Genomic DNA, 27,336 nt, shown 5'->3' on the forward strand with positions numbered 1-27,336 from the left:
ATTATACAAGTTTACCGATGATCCCATGGCAACATACGAGAACAAAGCACAAGTTCTAAAAGAACCCAGAATGGAAGGTTATATACAGATTGGTAAATATGACCACCCCACTCCAAATATCGTAGAGGTACATGTTAAAACATCTATTCAGATTACATCAAAGTACTCACTTGGCATCACGATTAGTCACAAATTGAACTATTAGAATACCATAATTTCTGGTCTTTGAAGACAAGTCTTTAAAAGAAGGGTTGCATAAAAAATAACAAATAATTCCATTTCAAAGCAAAGTATCTTTATTTTCAACTGGTGACTAGTACAGCGACAATTCCTTAGCACCCCCCCCCCAAAAAACACACACACAATTCCACCATTTACTATCGTAAACAGTTTACTTTCTGTGATTTGAACTTTTAATGTTGCTTCTGAAAACAAAAGCCAATGTGATTCCACGTCTAAAGACCCCAGCGGAATCTTCACTGCTACACTTTTTTTCCAGTTTAAAATTCACAAAAATATTCTCTCACAATGTATACTCATAGCATGAAGGTATGCTGAAAATAATAACTAGGCATGACATGACTCGACTAGACTAGACTACAATACCAGAATAAACAATTCTCAGTTTGCCTTAGTTATAAATATAATAAACAATTATTACCAATACATAAAAATATTGCCCACTGAATGCTTTTTGTTAAAGTGGGAGGGTTGTCATCTGCGCATGCGCGAGAATTGAGTCCCAAGCAATGATATGAACACACGCTAAAACATAAAGGCTCATGGGTAGACGCTTGTTTGTAAACAATAACACGCATGGCAAATTGGCACATGCGCAGGTGACGACTCCCTCGCTTTAACACCCAATTTCAAATCAATGATAACAAATAAATTAAATCCCAATCTTTATAAAATAGTGACTTTAATTAAATGAACCCACACATACAAGAATGCAAACCAATTTCATAAGAATTTAAATATGTACACAATAATTTGTTTAATTATTATTCTGTGATTTTTACATTGTATGTTCATGAAAGGATAAATAGGAAAGCAATTTTTGATGGAAGTCTTTAAAAATTCACAGAAATAGCAACATTATAGTTATTACCAGTTGTTTTTAATTGTACTAACTTTAATAGTGCATTGTACAATGTATCATTGATTTTGTATACTCCCTTGTATCCCTCCCTCCCCCTCCCCTCTCGCCTTGCCTCGCCTCACCTCACTCTTCATGCAAACAAACAAACTTTACAGTGCATTGGAAAGAATTCAGTTCACGAGGCTCATGTTTGAATACACCATTCTGTGAAATAATTCACATTCTCTGCACGCGTTTATGCATGTATGTATACGCACATGCTTTCTCACAAAGCAGTTACTCTATTGGTTCAAACCTGACTATATTGAAATTGGCTGAGAATCTGAGGTGTTCCACTCACTATATGCAAATCTACAACATGAGAAGATGTCACTGATGTTAGCAATTGAGCATAAATGCAATTGGTTGAATATGATCACATGATACAAAATCCCAGCATGCACCATTTAAACTACCAATTAACATAGAATTTATTTAACAATCCATTTAGTATTTGTGACCTTTGCATAAATATGAACAGTGACGAAATATTACGAGGACCAAGGGTATAGCAATTGGAATGCTTCATATATTCCAGACAACAATTGAATTTAATGTGAATTAGAGCCAGGTTTGAGTTTGGAAACATGGAATTCATTGATACACAATATATGACACCTATATACTCATCAAAATGACTAATATGCTTCCCTTCAAAGTAACTTTTATCTACATTGTGGAATATCGTGAACCTATCACCCTCTTTTCCTGCCTCCACATATTTAATAATAAATGAAAGACCACAAATTATATATAACTTAAAAACTGTTCTTAAGTTTTATAATACAAATGTTCCTTTGTAGCAAAAATGTTATTCCATCTTGCTCATTTCAAACTTAGTTGTCATGATTTCTTCATCAGAATCAAGGAGACTTGGCAAAGCTCTGCAACGGAATAATAATATAATGGTTTAGTTGAGTTGAAATTTAAAATGATAGCTAAGTTAGGTACATATTTTGCAATACATACAACATCCATCCTGTCTTGATTGGACCCAAGACACACAACCGGTACACATGCATGCATGATCACTATGAAAACAAGCCATGCATGGCACAGTCCCAGTTAGTTATCAAATTTAAGCATTAATTAAAACAAAATGGCAACCAGTCGGCCATTTTTAATACATCTATATATCTATACCATGATGTAAAACGAATATATAAAATTTGAACATATTTAGTCAAAGCATATTCTAGATATGGCTCTAGAAGCATATTTATTTAAACAAAATGGCAGTCAGTCAGCCATTTCGATACGGTCTGAAAAATAAAATGACCTGCATCAGAAACCCAAAATCTCTAATGTATGTAGCAAGTTTGAACAAAATGCATCCATAAACGCAAGATCCAGTTCTGGAATGCCAGAAATGCTTGATTTTTGATGATTTTTTAGCACAAAAATTGCTGCCATTTGGCCATTTTGAATCAGATAGTCAACCCAATATATCTATGTCATGATGTATAATGAATATATAAAATTTGAACATAATCAGTCAAAGCTTGGCAGAGATATGGCACCAGAACTGCATTCATTAAAGAAAAATGGCTGCCAGTCAGCCATTTTAAATCAGATCTGAAAAATAAAATGACGTGCATCAAGGACCCATAATGTCCAATGTATGCACTAAGTTTAAACAGAATCTATTCATAATTGCTTGATTTTAAAGATTTTTTAACACAAATCAATCTTGAATCAGATCATGAAACAAAATGATGTGCATATGTATAATACTTTGTATGATGTATGTGTAAGTTTGAATGTGATTGGTATAGGCATTTCTAAGATACAAGTCTGGATGTACACAGTCGCACGAATGTACTAAGGTCGAAAGATAAGTCCCAGTTTTCGGACTGCGTCCGAACAGATGCAAACTCAAACAAAATGTATATTTTTAATGTCTTCATGCAATATATTCTGAGTTATCTACTTTATTCTGGCCTGTGAATTAAAAGAATACATTTAAAAATTAGGGTTTGAAAATAAAATGGGTGCGAGAAATAATAGAGACTGCGAATTGATCGAGTTATTAGTCTTAGTTCTAATATAAGAAATAATACAAGACTTACGCATCTGCAATAGACTGTGGAATGTTTTCTTCTACCCATTTCAAATCTGCATCTGTCTTTTCTTGAGAATTGGACATTCTGTGCGAACCATTAGATTTTCCACCAACACCTCTCATTTTCATCCCCTCTGTTTATGCAATAAAACAAGCTTACTGATTACCATCCATAAATATGTTCTATATTAATTTTAAATATCCTAAATATCATGACAGTCTATATTTCCATACTATGTAATAAAAATACTGGCGATCTGAATGACATCATGACTATCACAAAATATTAAAGTCAATATCTCAAGATAATAGTGATTTCCTGAATTATTAAAGCAGGAGTGCTGTCACCTGCGCATGCACAAGAATTGAATCCCAAGCGATGATAACAACACACACTAAGAACGCAAAGGCTCATAGGTAGACATTTGTTTGTAAACAATGACACGCTATGGCCACCTGACGCATAATTGGAATATTTCAAAAATGTTCAGATGTCGACTAAAACACAAATGTGATAATAAATTCTGCATATATAAAAGACCTTATTTCAAATTCTCCCAACCTCCTTATGCACAGAAAATGTCTAGTAGCATAATCAGATAGTAAAATAGCCACTGTTTGAATTAGTTATGTTACCACTACATCTACAAACAGTAAATATAGTGATAAGTTCGAAAATAAATAATTCTTAATCACAATAGGGTAAACTAACGGTAAGCGATCATGCATGTCGATCGGTAATGCCAATGAGCCAAAAGCCCTATGATGTCTTGAATACATACTCCCAAATTACAATCTCAGCATTAGCTTTTAGAAGGTGTGAAATGGATACATGGGATAGATATCACATTTGTTACCCTACAATATCAGTTTTCTTAAACTTGTGTAGTGATTTGCATCTGTTACTCGCCAAAAGAAAAAGGAAAATTACTACGCTCGTTTGATAAATCTGATATTCTAGGGTCACTTACAAGATATCTTCCATAATATTTATACAGAACCAAATTGATGAAATATGTGTATATAAACCAGAGTTCAAGCAAACAAATTGTATGTACATAATCCATCTGTCAACATTATTTTCTGACCAATATCCAGCCTGGCACAGACCACCCTCTACAGGATTCATACATCACAGAGAAAATCAAATGTTATACCATTCCTATATTTTGAGAATAATCTCATACTATCCACATAATCATAGTGAACTCACCAAATGCATCGTTCATCATGGCTTCTTTAGGTTCTTCTTCATCCTCACTATCAGCCATGTCAGACAATGGTGAAAAAGCATATCTCTGATTATTGGCCGTGGGCCTCCATAATACCATAATTACCAGCAAGACAATAACAAACAGTAAATGCCAATAAGCCTCATCGATCCACAACTCTCTCCAGTCCTAAAACACAAAAATGAGAAGTCTTATATGGTGAAATTTTCGAGAGCTGATTAAATGACTTTAAGAAAACAGAGTAAAGGTACGTTTTGGAAACCTTGTAACACTTTGAACTATTTTGTATGACATCATAATGTGGTTTCCAGTAGAGGCGCTGTACTATAAAAACTTCAACACATAAAACTACCAAGTTTCAAGCTTTTGACACAAACTGAACAATTACTGGTATACAGTATGCACATCAAGACGACAAATAATTACGCCTAATTTTTTCAAACCTCTGATTTATTACGAGAAATCAATACGATGTTCATTTCACAATACAAGACTGATCAACTTCCAAACCGACCGTAAGATCAACACAAGTTCATGAAAAGGGAAATGCATACTCACTGTGAGACAGTCTGTAAACCTGTGTGCTTTTATGGACCAGACCATAAAGATTAAAGCTGCCACAACGCAGAATATAAGTGTATTGGTGAAATGTCTATATAAAGATAACTTTACTACATTGCGACGTAAACGCAAAGTTCTAGTAGTCTGTACAAGACTGGTGAAAATCCACCAACATATAGCAGCGTCTAGCACAGCTAATGGGATACTAGCTAATAATGCCTGCTTCGAAGGATCTTGTTTCGTCTAAAAGAAAAAACATACAAAAGTCCACTTTAATGCAGCATTATAATGTAAACAACATGCAAGATAGTGTCCCCAAGAGTATTCAGTACCATGAAATTACATGCATTGCAACATATTCTCAAATGTGCAGAGAATTGAGAACAAACTAAAAATGATATGAAGGTAGTACCAGTAATGAAAAAAAAAACTTGAATATGATCTAATTAGTTGTCAATATGAAATAATTATAGAAGAGTTTGCATAGTGTATCTAGAGAAATTGTTACTTGTTATTGATAGAACATAGTAAATGCTACAACTATACATTGTAAGTCAAGCTAAGTGTTTCTTATCTTTGTATACACTGCACAAAGAATGTTGATAGTTGTGAAAGTTTTACTTACTCTCATTGCTCTAAGACAACCTTCTATTGATCCAAGAATAAAATATAAGGCACCAACTCCTAACACTCTGTGCAACATTGGACCTAAACGTGGTCTGAAATCAAACAGGTCAAACAAAGTCAGTGTAAATATTACAAATTTGCTACACATTCAGCTATTTTATCAAATCACAAAACTTTAAATTTTCAAAGTTAAAACCTGCAGAAATCTATTTAATAAGAAACTGACAGTCCACTTTGTATATCATGAAGTTATCGGTTTATCATTGTGCAATAACTTGGATTAATATACTGATGCATGATGGTTATAGCAACATATCAGTAGTTTTTTTAACATTAAAATTAGTTAAATTCTCATATAGATGGAGTTCTTAAGATTTTTCGATCTAAAATAGCCGTTTGTCAGCCATCTGAAACTATTACTATCCGCTATGTAATCATACTATGTATGCATGTCAAAGAAACAAGACAGGATGAATGGGGAATACTCTACTACACTTGCGGTGTATATATACTACTTACTTGACAATACCAAAGCCCAAGCTGACAATGATAACAAGCATTCTTGCTACAGTCCTCTTCAGTGATGATACCAATTCAGCAAATATGACGGCACCACTCACTGATTCACCATTTGTATTCACATGCTGGTATTCACCCAGGAACACTGCTTTTTCCAGTAAGCCTGTGAAAAGGTGACATTGGTTTATTTGAAAATATTTATACTGTACCTAAACACATATCAGTACTTCTATTTAAATTGAATTTCTGAAAAGTACACTTATCATCCAATTAGAAAATTTAACTATATAGCATTCTGTATACATTGCATGTGGAAATCATTTACGTCCTGAACTTTTTATTTTTTCTAACAGCATACTTGTTGCCACCCACACAAAATTGTATAATTAGAAATGTATTTTATCGTTCCATCAACTTACCAAGTAGTATCACACCACCGATCCAGAACTGAATTCTGAGAAGATCTCTCCACTGACAGGCTGAGCAGAACAGCCACAACAATGCCATTAAACTATATACAACACACATCACAGCATAGAACTGTAACGAAAAAAAATACACGAAATAAATTCATTTACAATACAGTAATACCTACATCATTTTTGCTCACCATAATTTCATTCTGATATCAAAGAATGTGACAGCGTGCATTTAAATGTCTTGTAAACAGTGTAATGAAAATGATTTTGTACTGACATCACAGTGAATCTCACAGATAGCATGCATAGGGCAGGCCTGGTTTGTGCCGTGAAGTCACTTTTTATTACACCAAATAATGTCATCACAAGAATATGCACAAAAGCAGTATGCCTACATCAATTGCATTAACATGTAACTGTGTGCACAGTTTGCGATATTCTTGTGATAATTTCATTATTACATGTATTTTTCCTGTAGGTCATTATAACAAGCAATGTCCTGATCAAAATAACTCCATTCTGATTGTCTAATGAAATATTAGCTATTTGCCATTCTTATAACACTGCATGTGATCCATTAAACTTTTTGTGATTGATTGTCCCAGTGCAGGACATTCTTTAGATAATATGACAATATGAACAACGAGTTCTCTGATTGGTTCCCTTTTTCAAGAAGAGAGAGCAATCATTGCCATTCAAAAATCCATGTCTTAATTAGGAGGTTGGCATAGTTAGGAGCCTCTGCAAGATGGTATAGCAAACGACAATGCATATAGACGTAATACTTACAATCAACAATGGATAATCTATTGCAGAGATGAAACCTTTAGATGACTCCATTTCAACATCAACTGCATAAAAGACAAGAAGAAATGAATGCTACTTGAATTTGGCATTTAAATACCACTCGTGAACATGTGACCCATTTGGGCATTGTATCTATTTATTCAATTCTAAAATATTCCATAGTATTCTATGCAGATATGAATAGCCACACACGTACTCATCAGACTCAAAGCCAAAACCCGACTAAACACGCCCACCCCCAGATTTGGGGCATTTCTACTTTTAGGTTCACGTTAGACTTAGTGCCCAATCAGATTTATATTCAGTTAGCTTTCAAAAATTGATAATTACCTTTGTTAATTTTTTTTTAAATCATGCCATTTTTTGCCAAAATCAACTTCAATTACTGCATTCAGTGTTTCTACTAGTGTAAACATACACCTTTGCAAAAAGTGAAGTGTGCACATAAAATAAAAATTTATTGCATATCACAGCAAAGACTCCCCAATGTTAGATATCCTACATTTCAATACAACTTCTCTGGAAAAAGAACCAATAAAGCTATTGTGTCATAGATTGTACCTGAAAATTTCAACTTTAAACCTTCTGTTGGAGTTTCCGTTTGAATGAATACAATAAAATAATAGGTGCCATCTTCCCAGGTTGTTGTGACAACATTCTTCTGTAAAATTTAAACAAGCATGTAAGATTATACCAGATCTTGGAAATAACGATATAACAAATGTAGTCAGCAGTTATGTGCTCTAGATAAAAGGGAATGTTCTCCTTATAAGCAGAATTTTGAAACCGAAATTGTCATCTGACTGTAAGACCGTCGCTAATTGGCTGCTGAGCTGGAATGACAATTTTTGGTTTCAAATCCCCCAGGAAAGTGTTCTATGTTCTTCGTGTAATTAGGTGTTCGTATTTGAGAGATTTTTCCACACAATAACAACGAATTCGGCCAAATTTTGATATCGGCTGGCTTAATATTATCCCAATGGATAGTATTTCTGTGAAAGATTGGTATTTTTGTCCTGATTTGTAGGAATCTGAAAAACACGTTTCACAACTTGTCTCTTATTTAGTTTTATGCTGCATTCAAGATGGAGGCCCCATATAGTAAATATCGTATTTATTTTATTATCACGTGTGCGCAAGCTGACTGTGATGCAGGTATAAACCTTTCTATCATCGGTTTTCTTTTTTCATCATGATTTCACAAAATAGCCTGTTTATAGTTTGCACTTTCTTTTAGAAGATTGGGACAAAAATAGCCAATTTTTTTATGTTGGCTCCAAAATTCATTTCCAGAAATGTAAAAAAAAAAAAAAAAAAAAAGTACACAAAATTTAGGCGGCAAATTGTGGTGGTGAAAAGGTTAAAGCATCTTGGGTTAGATCATGTGACAAAGTAAGCCAAATGGTGTTACCAATATTTCATGATTCAAGAAAAACTGTGGAGCTAAGAGAAATTGCCTTGGGCACAATATAGCGTTAGGCCAATTTTGGGTTCAAATATTGGCAGTCAGTCGACCATTTTGAACGTCATCAGGAACAAAAATATATAAATTTCTGCAAAAATGGAGCAAAGACACAATTCGTAAACCGCTTGACATGATCATAGAACTTCATTCCATAATAGACAAACAATTGAAAATGAGAGACAAAGCATGAATCAGTGAAACATATCGTTAAAGCAAATATAAGCCACAGCTGTTACGGACAATTGTACTTTGCATGATAATGAGTTTGTGAAGCTCATGTAGACTTTGATATTAACAAATGTTATGATTAAAAAATTGTAATTTCAGCATGAATGGTTAGAAAGATTGTTTAAACAAGCAACCTCTAAGCTGAAAAAGCACATTTCAATTAAAAAATTGAAGATATCACAAAATAAACAAATCTATGAGAGGTCCACCTGCATTGCTTAGTAGCAAATAATCACGGTAATGCAATCCGATCATGCTGCGTTTCACAATTATTATTATTACTTGGTAGTGATTATTAATAAAGTGAAAAAAGTAATTTCGTTGAATTGTTCTGAAATGCAAGTAAATTTCACTTTAGTTTCATCGTACACAAATGACTCAGGTCGCATGCAAATGCTCAACACCTGATAGGTCAAATCGCTAATCAGCCAATCAAAATACTCAGTGATGCCAACGTGTTCAAATACCAACACGGAGGAGATTTGCCGATGTTCCAGCACGATCTTTTACCTCTGATTTTGATGGGAAGACGGCACGTTTTTTTTTTAATCAAAAAAATAGTTGTTTTCGATGATAAACTGACTATTTGAAGACTAATTTAACATTTTTACGGTGATAACAGCTCATTGTCAAAGTGAAGCTTTACCTATTCACGCTAACCACAATAAACATCGTACTCTTGAATAGGCGTCAATGACTACGGTAAAATTCGTAAGATTGTGGGTCAGGAGTGAGTGTTATTTTGACTGGGGTATTGTGTTTTACATTCCAACGGGAAATTTTTGCGTGGTTTTAATTGAAAGCCCGTAATGACATTGTTTACTGTCTTACCTCGTCATGCCCCAGTGTTACCGATGGTTAGACCATGGAGCTAAAATCTTTTTTTAGCTCCATGGTTAGACATAGACAAACTACGTAACGATAATGCTGTTTGTCGGGGCTGTTTGTAAACCAACAAGCTTTGTAGATTGAATAAACATCTAGGGAATTTACATTTTCGTTTACTCAAACTGTGATTGATAGGTATTTTGCATACATTAGCCATCATTTTAAACTCGTGATTTTCACTGGTCGTGGCACGTTTCAACTGAAAACATTTATACATGAAAAGCCCAACCAGATGAGTTTGTGAAACGCAGCGTGATCGGATTGCATTACCGTGATTATTTGCTACTAAGCAATGCAGTGTTCATTTTTTAAATTTATTTTTAGGAACGCCAGAACGATGCTGGTTACTACTATGGGGACATTTTTCCTTTGATCATATGGCAAAGACTTGTGTTTTCTAAGGGATGAAACTTTTTGTATAACTTTCTAGACAGTCTGGAAAAAGGAAGGGGTACAGTGAATAAGTGTCAGACTGCAATGAGCTGCAAATGGTAGTTGTGTAATACTGGTAGGCGTACAGGAAATAACCGTTCTGTTAGAGGTTCCAAGTTTCGGATATCAACAAGACATTGGCCTGACTGCTTCGTATGGTGTTACCCTTTGTTTTATTTTTCGCGAAATACTTTTGACAGCTCAAAACCGCGAAATCAGATGGTTCCACAGCACACATTACATAGTACAAGAAGTATATACGCCATGCTTGAAATGCATGAACGACCAGGTCTTGGCATAAGAAAATAAATCAGTTTTTGTTTCTGTATTTGACTGTAGGACGAAACGGCACCCAGACAACACGTCACAAGCAGCCAGCTTTGCCTGTTGGTTGTAACACAGGGTTGAAACAACATCGATTTTATAATAAATACAACGCTGCAGATAGGTTGTTAAAATTGAGTCTACGGTAAAATTGTTTTGACAGAACGCTCTTCTCCCCCTCACCGCTCATTTGATTTTGACTGTAAAGTCAACCCGACGTTCACCCACCAGATCACAAGAACTCAAATCTCACATGAGATACAAGCCGGTACCACCCGTGTACATATGGGTTAGGCTTCAGGGAAGACAAGGCTGTACATTTTGATTTTCCACACGAGTGTCGTAAACAGGTTACAAGATAAGTCTGTGATGTCACAGCGACTTTTCTTTACTAATGTTTTTGATATTTCCGTGTAATAACCTGTACTTATAATATACAGTAAACTTTGTTATTGTCGCCTTTACCAATTAGTCAATATTATATGGGAATTTGAGGGTAATAGTAAATACACGTTCTGTTTACCAATTTGTGACGGAAATATGAAAACCGAAGTCCTTGACTTTGTGTTTTCACACTTGTTATATTAGCAGTCTGGAGGAGTAGTATGTATACAGAATGTGCATAGGAAGTTTCGTTCTCAGGTTTACGATATACGAGATCAGTACCGCCAATAGACCGACAGACAAATAAGTCGGCAGATTTTCTTCGAGACCGTTTAGCAACAATCTGGTCGTATGTATCCGGTGGACTGCTGCCTTTTCTTGTTGGCCATCATCAACTTGAGTTAGTTCCGCGTCATATTTTTCCGACGATGTATAAATTACAGAGCGCACGATGTTTCAAATCATGGCACATGAAGACTGCTCCGTATTTGTTTGAAATTGCTATGTTATATACAAACAAGTGAATTGTAATCCGTTCTTAGGATGTTTATATCAGTTGTTGTTTTGTGGGATTAGCGGTACAGGGGGAAAGATTAGCATTCATTTACTCAGTGGACAGAGGCCGAGTTAATTACCCATGAGCACTTGGTGCAATCCAAGGGATTGAGCGGTTCCCCTATAATATTTATTCTGTAATATCCTTGGCATCAATACATTAAAACATATGACCAGCATCCACACAAGATACTTAGGGAGCTGATTTGGTCTAGAATCCATATAGATCTGAGAAGCTCAAGGAATCATTCTCCCTTTGTTTGAGAGGTCACCTGTCAGGTCTTTGTTGTTTAATTCTTAGTTTAATTAATTAGAGCTCATGGCACTATTTGAAAACAAATGCCCCTTTTAAAGGAAAGAAAAATAAATTAATGAAAATCTATAAATTATTAAATACTGTAGCTGATAAATGGTGTGATGACAAGACAAACACCTGCTGCTCAGAATGTTGTAAATTTTTTAGGTAATTTCAGGCAAGATGGTTAATTCACACCTAGCACAAATGAGTGATACATCATATATTTAGGCATGGGCATGTAAAGATACATTAAAGTGTGAAAATAAGTATGAGCGTAACTATTCATGGAAGAGAGTGTATTGTTATTAATGAGAGAAAAAAAAACCTTCAGGATCAATGTTTGTTTTATATTCATCTACTTCTGAAACATTCTTGCATAACAGAGAACATACCTTATTTGCCGGGGGTTTTGTTGTGGCTTTTTTGTGTGGTTGTGTTGACTTTTCTACTTCGTCCTACAAAGAATAAATAATAAAAGAAAGCTTAGAAAGGATTCTTGTGTGCTGTGAGCATTGGAGACATGAAATAGATACAGTAGCTGTTGTATTTACAGTACACATATTACTACACATGAAATAGATACAGTAGCTGTTGTATTTACAGTACACATATTACTACACATGAAATAGATACAGTAGCTGTTGTATTTACAGTACACATATTACTACACATGAAATAGATACAGTAGCTGTTGTATTTACAGTACACATATTACTACACATGAAATAGATACAGTAGCTGTTGTATTTACAGTACACATATTACTACACATGAAATAGATACAGTAGCTGTTGTATTTACAGTACACATATTACTACACATGAAATAGATACAGTAGCTGTTGTATTTACAGTACACATATTACTACACATGAAATAGATACAGTAGCTGTTGTATTTACAGTACACATATTACTACACATGAAATAGATACAGTAGCTGTTGTATTTACAGTACACATATTACTACACATGAAATAGATACAGTAGCTGTTGTATTTACAGTACACATATTACTACACATGAAATAGATACAGTAGCTGTTGTATTTACAGTACACATATTACTACACATGAAATAGATACAGTAGCTGTTGTATTTACAGTACACATATTACTACACATGAAATAGATACAGTAGCTGTTGTATTTACAGTACACATATTACTACACATGAAATAGATACAGTAGCTGTTGTATTTACAGTACACATATTACTACACATGAAATAGATACAGTAGCTGTTGTATTTACAGTACACATATTACTACACATGAAATAGATACAGTAGCTGTTGTATTTACAGTACACATATTACTACACATGAAATAGATACAGTAGCTGTTGTATTTACAGTACACATATTACTACACATGAAATAGATACAGTAGCTGTTGTATTTACAGTACACATATTACTACACATGAAATAGATACAGTAGCTGTTGTATTTACAGTACACATATTACTACACATGAAATAGATACAGTAGCTGTTGTATTTACAGTACACATATTACTACACATGAAATAGATACAGTAGCTGTTGTATTTACAGTACACATATTACTACACATGAAATAGATACAGTAGCTGTTGTATTTACAGTACACATATTACTACACATGAAATAGATACAGTAGCTGTTGTATTTACAGTACACATATTACTACACATGAAATAGATACAGTAGCTGTTGTATTTACAGTACACATATTACTACACATGAAATAGATACAGTAGCTGTTGTATTTACAGTACACATATTACTACACATGAAATAGATACAGTAGCTGTTGTATTTACAGTACACATATTACTACACATGAAATAGATACAGTAGCTGTTGTATTTACAGTACACATATTACTACACATGAAATAGATACAGTAGCTGTTGTATTTACAGTACACATATTACTACACATGTTAAATACTTCAAATAAAATTTCGCCAACAATACAACTTTAGGATAACAGGAAAATGACTGGACTATGAATTACCCAGAGCACACATGTACCAAGTTCTATTGAAATTTGTTGAATGGTTCCAGAAATATCAGTGTAGATTGTAAATTACTGATCTTTGATATAACTTAATGCATAGAAAGTAGCCTTGAGAAGTTTCTGCATTTTTTGTGATTCTATAAATAATGTCATTTTGATAGAATTGAAATAACAAGTAATGACATTAAATTGCCCTCATATTAAATATTTAATTTTTGATTCCATGAATGACCAATGACGTATGTCAGTAATTTGCCTTACCCAAAATATAATACTAAAACCTGACCAAATACACAAGATTTATTAAAATTGCTGAAAGCCCAAAACAAAACACACAAGAAGCAGAGATAGTGTACCTACATCTTTAGGAGCTTCAACAGCAGCATTGCCATCCTAAAAAAAAAAGTGAACTCTGGATTATTGAATAGCAAACACTGACATTGCAAAGCCCTGGTATCAAATATGTGTTAGCTGATGGATGACCATTGATGGATATTATTAATTAGCTTAATGCTAGAAATAGTGAAAATACAATGAAGTATTACAACTACCGGTATATCATCCAACTCAAATAACTGTATGTTATGTATGAATGCATCATTTATTTACTATATACACCGGAACAAATTAAGTGATAACGTAACAAGTTGGTTGGCTGATTGCTCCACTTAAAAAAAATCTTTATTGCAGGTGTAAGATAATAGTAGCACATGATTTATTTTTTTCAAATTCGTCTACCTAACCAGCCGATCTCGTTTGAACAGACACACTGACAGGAAACTCCTTTTATTAACACCACTGTTTTAAGAAAGCTGAGTGTAAATAACGATTTAGGCTAGCACTGAATGTGTGTCTTGCGCATGTCAATCCAGTGAAAGCACTGGCGTCAACTCAAAAACGAAATAGTAATTTTGAGCCCATACTCAAGATGAGTAGAATGAGATATGTTTGAGGTTTTTACTCCAAGATTTGTAAGATTTTGCCGTGAAATTATTCAAAAACATTTTTTGGGTCATGTCACCATGGCAACAGTGGACCAGAAGTTTTTTTCATATTTTACCATCTAACTAAAGTGAAGATGTGACCTGCTTGCCAAGTTTAAACAAAATTAGCCCAGCCCAAAAAATCACAGAAGAGGAAATACATGAAAAAGACACACACACACCCACACATACACATACAGGTGTCCCATGAGTTGTGGAGCCACCATTGGATTAACTTTTAATATAGTTGAATTAACTTTTAATATAGTTGCGATATGAACTTGATTAAAACGCGTTCCTATATAGGGTTGCGTTTTAATTGGAGTTTAATTAAACTCAATTACAATGCAATACAATGGAGAATTGCACTTTAATTAAGTTTAATTAAACTAGAGTTAAATATCCTGTGACTGAACATAGAAATGTTTGCGAAGCTTAGGTTTAGTATCGGGATAAGGTATGGTGTCATTATATTAATATTAATATAAACTGAACCATACCTTCCCCGATACTAAACCTAAGCTTCGCAAACCTGACTTAAATTCGATTAAATATTAATATAAAATATGAAACATGGTGGAGCCCCATGTTTGGGGCTCCACTTGTACAAAGGGCTCCACTTTGTTTGTGTATCTCTAGACTACTGGCTCTACTTCTTAATTAATAATGCTTAATAAATGCAGTCTTAATTTATGAAAGTCCAATAAAATAACACTCAAGATATGGCAGAGATAGTGTACTTACATCTTTGGAAGCTTCAGAAACTTTATCGGGAGCATTTTCATCCTAGGGAAAAAAAATCAATTTTGGATTATTGAACAGCAAACCTTGATATTGCAAACCCCACTTTGAAGACTTTGTTCAGCATATAGCAAGAAACAGAAAGTTAGCACCCTCCATGGACTTAGTTACAAAATGATTTGGGGTAGGCATACACTATTAGGCAAGGTCAAGTGAAAGTGAAATACAATATTTGTTTTTTGTTTGGTCTCATTGGAAGCACATTGCCAATAGAGGTGCATGTGAGACAATAATGTTTGTTTTGGTGGGATGTTAAGTATATACACCAGACTGACACTATTTATGTTCATTTATCGTGAAATCATGAGCCGAATGCCCAACTATACAAGATTTTTGAAAATAAATCAAATTTAATTCAGAAAAACAACAATGAACCATTTTTTCTGAAACTATAACAAATATTATGACAACACCAATAGTTACTTACCACATCTCGTACTTTCTTGGACTTATCCTTGGCATCTACCACATTTTCTTTTTTCATTGCCTCGGTGGAAGATCTCACTGTTGTGTTGGTCTTGGTGGAGAACTGATTGGTATTCAACAACACTTGTGGTGACATACCACTTTCATCCTTTTATGGAATAACAGAACAAACCATTGAGAATGTCAAAACCATCTCTTTTATTTCATTTTTAATGACTGAATGGGAGCTATTTATCTGTTTTTGTTGTTGTTTGTTCCAGTTCTACACTGTTAACTAAATGTCTTGGACTAAAAGACAAATTAATATGCACAAGTTTATAATCTCTACATTGAGAAACGTACAACAAAATGGCTGCCAGTCAGCTATATTGAATTAAACTTAAGCAAAAATCATCTAACATCTTTGTGGAACAATGCATTGTCTCTATACAAAGTTTGAATCAACTTAATGATTGATTCATTGACAAAATATCTGCAAAAATTAAAAAAAGATGTACAAAAAGGCTGCCAGTCAGCCTTTTTCTCACAAATCCTAAAAAATAATGGATGGATGACCAACAATTGTCACCAATATCCTAAGATTGAACAAAATCAATATGTGCAGCTTTGAGATAATGCTATACACATTTTTGAGAAAAATATGGCCACCAGTCAGCCATTTTGAAACTGATCAAAAAACAACATTTGAAGCATATGTATACCATCACATATCCAATGTATCATACCTGTTTGATGTGATATCAAAAGATGTGAAAACAAGAGTCCATTTAACAACTGGGCAAAACTTTTTTTTTAAATTAAATTAAATTTTAATGTTTTCTCTATATATATATATCAGTAATTTCAGAAATTCACAAAGATGCATTTTTTGTGTTAAAGTTGTATAAATGGACAGTTTTTAATTCTCCCAACCTCAACTTAGCAGTGAACAGGAATCGCTTCTTCAATGTACCAGGCACCGAATTCTCATAAAATAAGGGGAAAAGTCATTGAAAATGACACAGTCCCCGTTAATTTTTTGAAAGTTCTCTTTGTACTCGTCATATTAAAGCGGAGGGGTTGTCACAAGCGAGTCTTTGAAACTTGAGTTCCAAGTGGCGTATACAACAGATTGTTTATTTACATCAAAACATGTGTTCTGTGTAGTAGTAATATGGCCAAAAATAAAAACAGCTGTTATTCGGCCCATCTTTGATCTGATTATGAAACACACTGATATGTATGATGTATGTGCCAAATACAAATGAAAATGGTACATAAATTGTGAAAATATAGTAGTGAGGCCAAAAAGTCAAATGGCTGTCAATCGGCCATCCTTGACTAGATTTTAAAAACAAATTGTCATGGACATGCATCCTAACATGTATAAAGTACATGTATGTGCCAAATTTGAATAAAAACTGACAAGATACCACATAAAAAAACAAAACAAGATGCCTGCCAGTCGACCATCTTTGATCCAATTGTGAAATAAATCGTCATGGACATGTATCCTAACATGTATAATCTATGTACCAAGTTTGAATGACAACTGACAAAGCATGTCCAAAATACAACATTTTCAAAAAACAAGATGGCTGCCAGTCGGCCATTTTGAATCGAATCGCTAAACCACTGCATGTGCATATGTCCCACATAAGATACTAGGCACATGCAAAGAATGAACGGAATCGGTCCACAGGATTCTGAAATATGACTCTGGACAGACTGACGCACGGACGGACAGACTCAGGAACTCACGGATGGTCAGGACATGTATCCTAACATGTATGATCTATGTACTAAATTTGAATGCAAACTGACAAAGCATGTCCAAAATAAGACATTTTCAAAAAACAAGATGGCTGCCAGTCGGCCATCTTTGATCCAATTGTAAAATAAATCGTCATGGACATGTATCCTAACATGTATAATCTATGTACCAAGTTTGAATGAAAACTGACAAAGCATGTCCAAAATACAACATTTTCAAAAAACAAGATGGCTGCCAGTCGGCCATTTTGAATCGAATCGCTAAACCACTGCATGAGCAAATGTCCCACATAAAGTACTAGGCACATGCAAAGAATGAACGGAACCGGTCTAAGGGATTGTGAGATATGACTATGGACGCACGGACAGACGGAGACCGAATTATAAGTCCCCGTTTTCGAACTTCGTCCGAACGGGGACTAATAAAAAGCCACTGACTGAACAAGTAATCACTGCATAAACTTTCAAGAACTGAATGAATTAAAATATACATGTGCTAAGATTGTTGAATGCATGTTCAAGTATGGTAGTACATGGCTGCACATTATAAAGGTGTTCATTATAATAAGCTTACAGTGTACAATAAATGTTACCAATGTGTTTACTATCACTGTAAATATATTTTTATTTTCCCCCTAAAAAAAAATCAGCAAAATCGTTTTTAACCAACTATAAATTATCAGTAAACTGTATTAAAGGAATGGCGTTCCTGTATGCAAATGAGATATGTAACATGATAAAAAAAACATTGTTGCGCTCACAGAGGTTGCGTTTCCAATGTATTTATGAGGATACATGGGATGAATGGGATCTCTGAATCGTGACTGAGTGATTTTTGATTTATTATACTTATTAGTAATATTCATAATTGCAAAAGACTTTGAACATATCAAAATTACTACACTTGTTTAATAAATTTGATAACATTTGATCACTCATTGGAGATCTTTTATGTACCAAATTTAGAAATATTCAGTCCAGGAACGTCGATGATAATGCAATGAATGGATTGACCTAATCCATAACAAGCATTTTGACTGTGTAATGTTAGGGGATAATATAACTATGTAAAAATCAAGACATTTACAGTAAGAAGTGAGTGTCAGAAATTAGTAACAATTCAACCTAACAATCAAATGTACTCATTATTATAAATATGCCATACATCACAGTAATTATTATCCACAATGTACTGAACAACACTAAGAATAACAAAATATAACTGTATACTGAGTCAATTACAAAATTTGTTACAGCACTTGCATTTTCTCAATTGTACGAGTATGCAACTGGAGAAAGTTAGGTGTATAAACAAAACTTACCTTAAACATTAGCAGCGATCCACATGTACCTAAATTGATACCCTCACTTTGTTGGTATTTAGTTAGCTTCTCATTTGCTTGTATATATTGAGGTGCATTATAATAACCTGAATAGGTCGCTTCCTGCACATAATAAATAAATAAATAAATAAATAATGTATCAATATCAGTCTTGCCTAATGATATAAAATTATTATGCACATTAATCTCCAGTGGAAAGTTTGCTATGCAAAGAAGGCCAAACTACAAAAGTGTTATTCTCCAGTATTGCTGTCACGTGGCACTGAAAAGTGCATGTTTTTAAATGTGATAGCAAGCCTCTATTTTTACTAGGTTTTCAAGGAAAATGCAAGACACAAAGAAGGCACTGTACAAGGGTAATGTAAACATTGCAAAACAGGGTATATATTCAGATGAATTGATAGTATACAAACTAGTGATGTTGTGTCTAAAAAACACCATAGATACAACAAGTCTGGGTTGTTCAATAGTAAACGAGACATTTTGAATCAGAACCAAAACATGTGCGACATGATGTATAATGTGGTTGTAAAATTTGATTGCAATTACTCAAGGCATGCTAAAGATATGGCTTTGAAACAGCATTCATCAAAATACAAAATGTCTGTCAATCAGCCATTTTGAGTTCGATCTGAAAAACAAATGCTGTGCATCAATGTCCTGTTTTGTTCAATTTATGAACCATGTTTGTATCATAGCTGTCCATGAAAACTGAGATGGCAAAAATGCTTGTTTTGGATGTATTTTTAACATAAAATGCATGCCATACAGGGTTATTACATTGAAGAGTTGAAACACATGCCATATAAACGCTAAATTATTCTTGCATAAACAAATCAAAAGGATTCAACAGAAATGAATGCCATCCATAATAACATTATTATAATTGTAACTACATGGCGTATAGCGTAAAAACCATCCCACTGTATAATCTAATATGGCGATATACTTACATCCATAATAACATTATTATAATTGTAACTACATGGCGTATAGCGTAAAAAACATCCCACTGTATAATCTAATATGGCGATATACTTACATCCATAATAACATTATTGTAATTGTCACTACATGGTGTATAGCGTAAAAACCATCCTACTGTGTAGTCTATTCCATCAGTGTCTTCACCATCACAGTCAACTAATTTATACAAAAAGAAGTTATGTATGAAAATGTTAGGCAGGATTTGTACTCCACAACCACTATACTTACTATCGATGATTATTTGTTTTTAATACTTGCCTTTAAGTTTTATCCTGGTGTTCTTAAAAGCAGTCTTTGTGAAACCAACATAGCCTCCATTCTGAAAATGCATTATAAATTGAATGAGACATGAAATGACTACCGTAGTTGTCAGAGTATAAACCCCAGCTCGAGTATAAGTCCCCCAACCATCCAAATTTACAGCATTTTACAACATGTCATCAAAAATGACACAGTCCCTGTTAAATTTTTGAAAGTTCTCTTTGTGCTCGTCATATAAAGTGGAGGGGTTGTCGCGAGCATGTCCTTGAAACTTGAGTCCCAAGTGGTGTATACAACAGATTGTTTATTATTTACATCAAATTCGAACATGTGTTGCGTGACAACCCCTCCGGTTTAAGACATAGCAAAGAAAAACATAGATCACAAGTGAAAGCATGTCCAAGTTATCACATTTTAAACAAACAAGATGGCCGCCAGTCGGCCAAATTTGATCAAATTGCAAATTGAATTGACATGTACATGTATCAACTCATGACATGCTAAATATCAATGAAAATGATACATGGGTGCAGAGATATAGTAATATGGCCACAAATAAAAACAGTCGTTATTCGACCATCTTTGAAGGACGGACGTACAGACGCACAGACGAAGACCGAATTATAAGTCCCTGTTTTCGGACTTCGTTTAAATATTTTGACGTCATTTTTCAAACATTTCCATCTTTCCTAAAATAGTCTATTTAAGTTTTTATTCAAGAGCGTGTTTATTGTGACTAGTGTGAATGGGTAAGCTTTGCTTCGACAATGAGCTGTTATCACTGTAAACAATGTTAAATTATTCTTCTAATGCTCAGTTTATCTTTTGAAAACAACTATTTTTTGATTTGAAAAAAAAATGCTGTTTTCCTATCAAAATCCAAGCCAAAAGATTGTAACTTCGGCAAATCTCTTCTGTGTTGCATTCAATAACATAACATATTTAAAAAAGCTATGGTAATTTGAACACGTTGGCATCACCTAGCATTTTGATTGGTTAATTAGCGATTTAATCTATTAGGTCAACTCGTGCAAAATAAAGAACATGGCGGAAACCTGACAGCATCGAGCGTTTATATGCAACCAGAATCATTTGCTTGCGAAGAAACTAAGTTGAATTTTATTTGCATTTCATAACAATTCAACGAATTTATTTTTTATGTACGTTATTATAATCACTACTGAGTAATAATCAACAATTGTGAAACGCAGCATGACTGGATTGGACGATGCTAGTCGATGAAGATACTTAGTATCGTACACACAAAGATTTGTTAATGAATAAATTAGCATAAATTATCGCTCAGGAGAAGTTTTAACTTTTATCCGTTTATAAGCATCCCCCCTAATTTTTCGTCAATTTGCCGTTTTTCCGGAGGGGTTTATACTCAGACAACTACGGTACTACCATATTTTAATACGCTATTAGCAATGCATGTACTTGCATAAATGACAGAAGTGTGTTTATGGTCAAGATTTGAAAGAACCATTCTACAATAATTTTTTAGTATAAGGCAGAGATGTGGTTCATGTATCAGAATTGAACAATTTGAATTTAAGATGAATACATATTTTAATAATCCCATATACACTAGCTTAAAATAAGAATTTGTGGACTAGCTACTCAATATACTGTAGAATACTTTATTCACGCTCAGAATTTATTTTTGCTATTTTCGTGAAGGAATGATTCAGAGAAAATAACATCCAGCGAATATACCTATTTTCCTATATTTCACATTAAAAATCAGTGAAAATCAATTCCATACAAAATACCGAAAAGGTCTTTTCAGCAAAAATTAATTCCAGCTAAAATAAAGTAATTTACAGTATGCAGACAATCTTAATTAGATGACATGTATTTGAACACAACTGTCCAGGAACCAAATTTGGAAAGGCGTAAATTTAAGATATGTGAAAGAATTTTTATTTTCGACAAACAAAATGGCTGACAGTCAACCATCTGATTGGAAACACAGTAAAAATCTACCTGCATCTCTGTGAAACATTACAATGTCTGTCTACGTACCAAGTTTGAATAAACTTTATAGTAATTAGTCCCCGTTCGGACGAAGTCCGAAAACGGGGACTTATAATTCGGTCTCCGTTCGTGCGCCCGTCCGGAGTCATATCTCAGAATCCCTTGGACCGATTCCGTTCATTCTTTGCATGTGCCTAGTACTTCATGTGGAACATATGCACATGCAGTGGTTTAGCGATTCGATTCAAAATGGCCGACTGGCAGCCATCTTGTTTTTTGAAAATGTTGTATTTTGGACATGCTTTGTCAGTTTTCATTCAAACTTGGTACATAGATTATACATGTTAGGATACATGTCCATGAAGATTTATTTCGCAATTGGATCAAAGATGGTCGACTGGCAGGCATCTTATTTTTTTTTTTTATGCAGCATCTTGGAAGTGCTCTGTCAATTTTCATTCAAATTTGGCACATGCATGTACTTTATACATGTTAGGATGCATGTCCATGACAATTTGTTTCAAAATCTGGTCAAGGATGGCCGATTGACAGCCATCTGACTTTTTGGCCTTACTGCTATATTTCCACAATTTATGTACCATTTTCATTCATATTTGGCACATACATCATACATATCAGTGTGTTTCATAATCAGATCAAAGATGGCCGAATAACGGCTGTTTTTATTTTTGGCCATATTACTTCTACAAGGAACACATGTTTTGATGTAAATAAACAATCTGTTGTATACGCCACTTGGAACTAAAGTTTCAAGGACACGCTCACAACAACCCCTCCGCTTTATTATGACGAGCACAAGAGAACTTTCAAAAATTTGAAACGGGGACTGTGTCATTTTCAATGACTTGTTGTATATTCAAATTAGAAGCCAAAATGCCAAAAAATTAGTCTATCTTAAACAAATATTAAAAAATAATAGATTTGTTTCAGTAGAGAACAGGTGTTACCAATATTGAAAGTTTGAACAGAATCAGTCATCACAACTAATGCTCTCCACACATAAAAAGTAATTTTTTAGGACATTTTCAGAACAAATATGGCCATTTTGAATAAAAAAAAAAAAATCAGTAGCATGTGTATACCATTATGTATTAATTAACTATGTACCAAGTGTGAAAATAATTGATTCATGATGAGCCACTGAGAAAATATGAGGGCCAACCAGATACCAGTAGATTCAGATACCCAATCCAGACTGTGTCTTAGTCAGGGTCTGAAAAAACATTCAGGGGATTTCAGAAGTCACAATCTGTCTGCGTTAGACAGAACTTGTCATTAACTTTTAAACTCACTTGTCCTAAATGTACTCTCTAATATATTTACTATAGTCTGTTATGGCTAGTGATTTAGTTTCCAGTTGTCCAAGTGTCAATTTTACCTGGGTTATAGGACTATCCTTAGCGTCAAGCAATGTTGTTCCTAAAACTTATGAATCACAACCACATAACACTACATGCTGAGCAAACCACAGTAATGTATTGTGTTTTTTACATGGACACGTGTGACAGATTATATTATTAATTAATGGATTACAAATACAAACTACTAGGAGAATACACAGCTGACACAATCTCTACTACGAGTATAATATCTACATAAGCTATCAATTTATTTTACTTCATTTTTATCACGTTATCGCAGAACGTGGAATGTAAATTATATTATTATGTGTATTTATTTCAGCATATTGTGGAACCACTAACAAAAGCCATGGATCTACTACTGATTGGACAGGAGGGATTCACTGGCTACGACTAATGGAAGCAACATCCTGTAACAGCAAAATGTAAATTTAGAGATCTGCACACACCATGATAATACGGTAATTCATGAAACAGTCCTCTGATTGAAGTTTGTGGCATATATTTATTTTGCCAATAATTCCTAACAATAATTTTGTAACCAAGCCTTTGCAGTCTAACTTACAGACTGTATTCCCAAGAATTAGCAAAGAGTTATGCATTGATCACTTTGAATTTAGTATTCAGCTTTATTTCTATTCTAAAACTATTTCTAAAACTAGTACATAGTGTTTTAGAATATTATTGAAACCTGCAAAGAATTTTATTTTTTTAATAGTAGCATCATTTAGCGGCAGTAAATGGTTATCAAAAAAAGCAGATTGTATACTAAAACTTGCCAATATTCCAAGCAGTAAAGTATCTCCAAATTATGAGAATTCACCAGTGAGTAGGTAAATCAGAAGTACATGTAGCTGTTGTTTCACAAGTAAGAGGGCATATTTTTGTCAATCTGGATAGCATGTGATAAAAGTCATCAGATTCTGAGATATTCCCCAAATATTTTAACCCCATCTGTTTACTTACACCTAGAAAATTTACTGGGGGATTCACCAGAAATAAAACACTGTAATGCCATGGATACTAATCGAGAGAAAGTTTCCTTTTCGTAAAAGTGACTTTCTGACAAGGGATACATACATAATGAAATACAAAAATTGTAGTGTCTACTGTATTATAATATTATCGTTCATTCATGCATCAATGATTTTAATACGAGGAATTTGAGTGAACCTGCTACTAGTCAAATGTGTAAATCATGCATGTGGTAATGTATAATATGAACAATTCATAAATTTATGTTCAACTGTTTTCATGCAGGTAACTGTAAACGACTATAGGAAGCCTAGCCCTGCGTACAGTGCAGTGTGTAAGGGGACGCGTTTGGTTGATAGATGTCCCACCACAGCCCTGCGTACCTCCACAGACAAAGTCCGGGAGCGCACCGTAATTGGTGCGCAAGTTAAAAATAACTTTTAATAAGTAGTTTCCCAGCCAAAATCGGTTGAAATGGCGATAGTTATCCGTAACAAGCATTACAAAGTTATCTGAAACTGAAATGTCTTTAAATAACAACTAGTAAAGACGGACAAATTGTAAACCGGAGGAATTATCCACCAAACGCCGCCATTTTTAATTTCATTCACGCGAGAGAATGCGTTTGTTTTTAGGGCAAAGTAACCGATTTCATCCACAACTGGACTCCGAACTGGGAGTTCTAGATATATCTGGTAATCGATCATCATTTTTGGTACCTGGGCATGTTATTTCATTAAAAAAGTTATATTTTTCAAAGTCCCGGACTTTGTCTATGGAGGTACGCAGGGCTGCGGTGGGGACATCTATCAACCGAACGCGTCCCCTTTTTAAGTTACACACAGCACTGTACGCAGAGCTATAGGAAGCCCGATGTGCTGAGTAAATAATATCCTACTGCGAAACGTGGTGTGTAAATATATGACCCTGCATGAACAAAAATCATTAAAAAAAATCAAACCAAGTTGTTAAATAATTAAACGAGCACCATTTTAATGAACTGTGACAATATTTAAAATTGATGAAAATGACTTTAATATTATGAGCTCATCGTTATTTCGGAATACAAAAACGATACAAAATGAGACTGGAGAACGACAACATTGGTTAGGAACATTTTAAAAGGGCATTTTCGTCCACGTATGTCACTCAAATTATTATAGCATTGGTAAAAGCCAAAAAAAGAACCAAATACAAACCTTTCCTAAAGTAGCATGGAACTTCCCTTGTTCAGGATACGACAAAGATCCGACGACGATACTCAAGATAACAGCGATTTGCAACGTCGCCATATTGACGTGGATCACCTTCTGCGCAAGCGCGATAACCTCCAAAAGCAAAGCTCAATATAGATTTGTAACGAATTCTGTTATTGGACAAAAATGTCGCAGTGTTCTTGCCGGGTAGCAAATATTGTCCAACCACAGTTGACTGTGCTTAAATATTTAATTGTCTATTCCTGGCTGATGTGGCACAGCGAGGTATACATATTATGCCTTTTTCGCTTCATTTCCACGAAATCTGTCATAAGCAGCACACACATGGGCAGTTGTGGTTCTGCACTGTTTTAGGATAACCGTTTGCTTTATAGTTTAGTATGTTTTTTATAACTGGTATAGATTCGGTTTTCTCATTTCTCACTCCAAATCCCTTGTAAATTTTATTTATTAAATAAATCGATAAATAATACATAGCAAATGATAGTAGGTAATCATAGTTTTTTGTAATTATTGGTTGCAGGACGTACTTAAATTCTGCCTCTTTTCGTCGCTTCAAGTGATGCCTTTTATAATGTCCAACGGATATTCTATTAACTGGGTTACAGTATTCCAAATTATGATCAACCCAGATAATATATGCCATCGTCATAGAAACCCTTTCCGCTTAGACATAAAGTGATCACATTGAAAACACGTAGTACTGTAGTGTGGGATATCAACACCATATGTTAACGATGCCATATTGGCGCGAATGTGAGATTTTTTTTACCATGTTAAATAAAAAAGTGTTTGTTTTTTGAAAATATCATGTTTTTTTTTTTTTTTTTTTTTTTTGAATCTTAATTATATATAGCACCTGGAATTATCTCTTTATTTCGAAAACAGTTGCAGTTTTGGCTGCATTTCGAGAAATCATGGCACCCACTAAAACCTATACAATACAATGTGGCAATGAAATCACTGTTTCTTATTCATTCATATTTTATTACAGTATTTTAGGCCATTGGCCTTATATACAACAAAAGGTTCAACATACTTAATCAACATTGGAAATAATATTGTTATAGAAGTCTGACTATATACTTTGATAAAGACAGAAGAACAAACGGGTTATAAGAATTTAAAAGTAAAATAAATTTTATAAATTATGGGTATTTGTAATGGTGAGGGGCCAATCTTTTTCTCTCAAAAATTTGTATAATAGATATTTGCAACAAAAATGACATTCATCTTCCACTTTCTGTAAAGCATCATAGTATAAAGTGCTGATTCTTCTTTCTCTGG

General features: G+C 34.1%; 1 protein-coding gene across 2 annotated transcripts; it reads right to left on the minus strand.

Moving 5' to 3' along the window:
* Positions 1–273: 273 nt before the first annotated feature.
* Positions 274–26,164, minus strand: LOC102806316 (Golgi-pH regulating cation channel-like). Of its 2 annotated transcripts, XM_085491303.1 has the most exons (17): positions 26,032–26,164; positions 20,493–20,553; positions 20,290–20,390; positions 19,227–19,349; positions 16,154–16,300; positions 15,670–15,711; positions 14,303–14,335; positions 12,335–12,397; positions 7,930–8,029; positions 7,351–7,412; positions 6,562–6,682; positions 6,143–6,305; positions 5,622–5,715; positions 4,994–5,239; positions 4,417–4,603; positions 3,211–3,337; positions 274–2,025 (listed from the first exon to the last, which is right to left on the minus strand). In XM_085491303.1, the coding sequence occupies exons 1-17, from the start codon at positions 26,122–26,124 to the stop codon at positions 1,953–1,955; spliced, it is 1,836 nt and encodes a 611-aa protein (XP_085347429.1). In that variant the 5' UTR covers positions 26,125–26,164; the 3' UTR covers positions 274–1,952. The 2 variants fall into 2 exon arrangements, with proteins under 2 accessions (XP_085347429.1, XP_085347432.1); XM_085491306.1 differs by lacking the exons at positions 20,290–20,390; positions 20,493–20,553; positions 26,032–26,164 and adding an exon at positions 20,201–20,209.
* Positions 26,165–27,336: the final 1,172 nt, after the last annotated feature.

The sequence above is a fragment of the Saccoglossus kowalevskii genome, chromosome 2 (genome assembly GCF_978046115.1).
Source record: "Saccoglossus kowalevskii chromosome 2, keSacKowa6.1, whole genome shotgun sequence".
Taxonomy (NCBI): domain Eukaryota; kingdom Metazoa; phylum Hemichordata; class Enteropneusta; family Harrimaniidae; genus Saccoglossus; species Saccoglossus kowalevskii.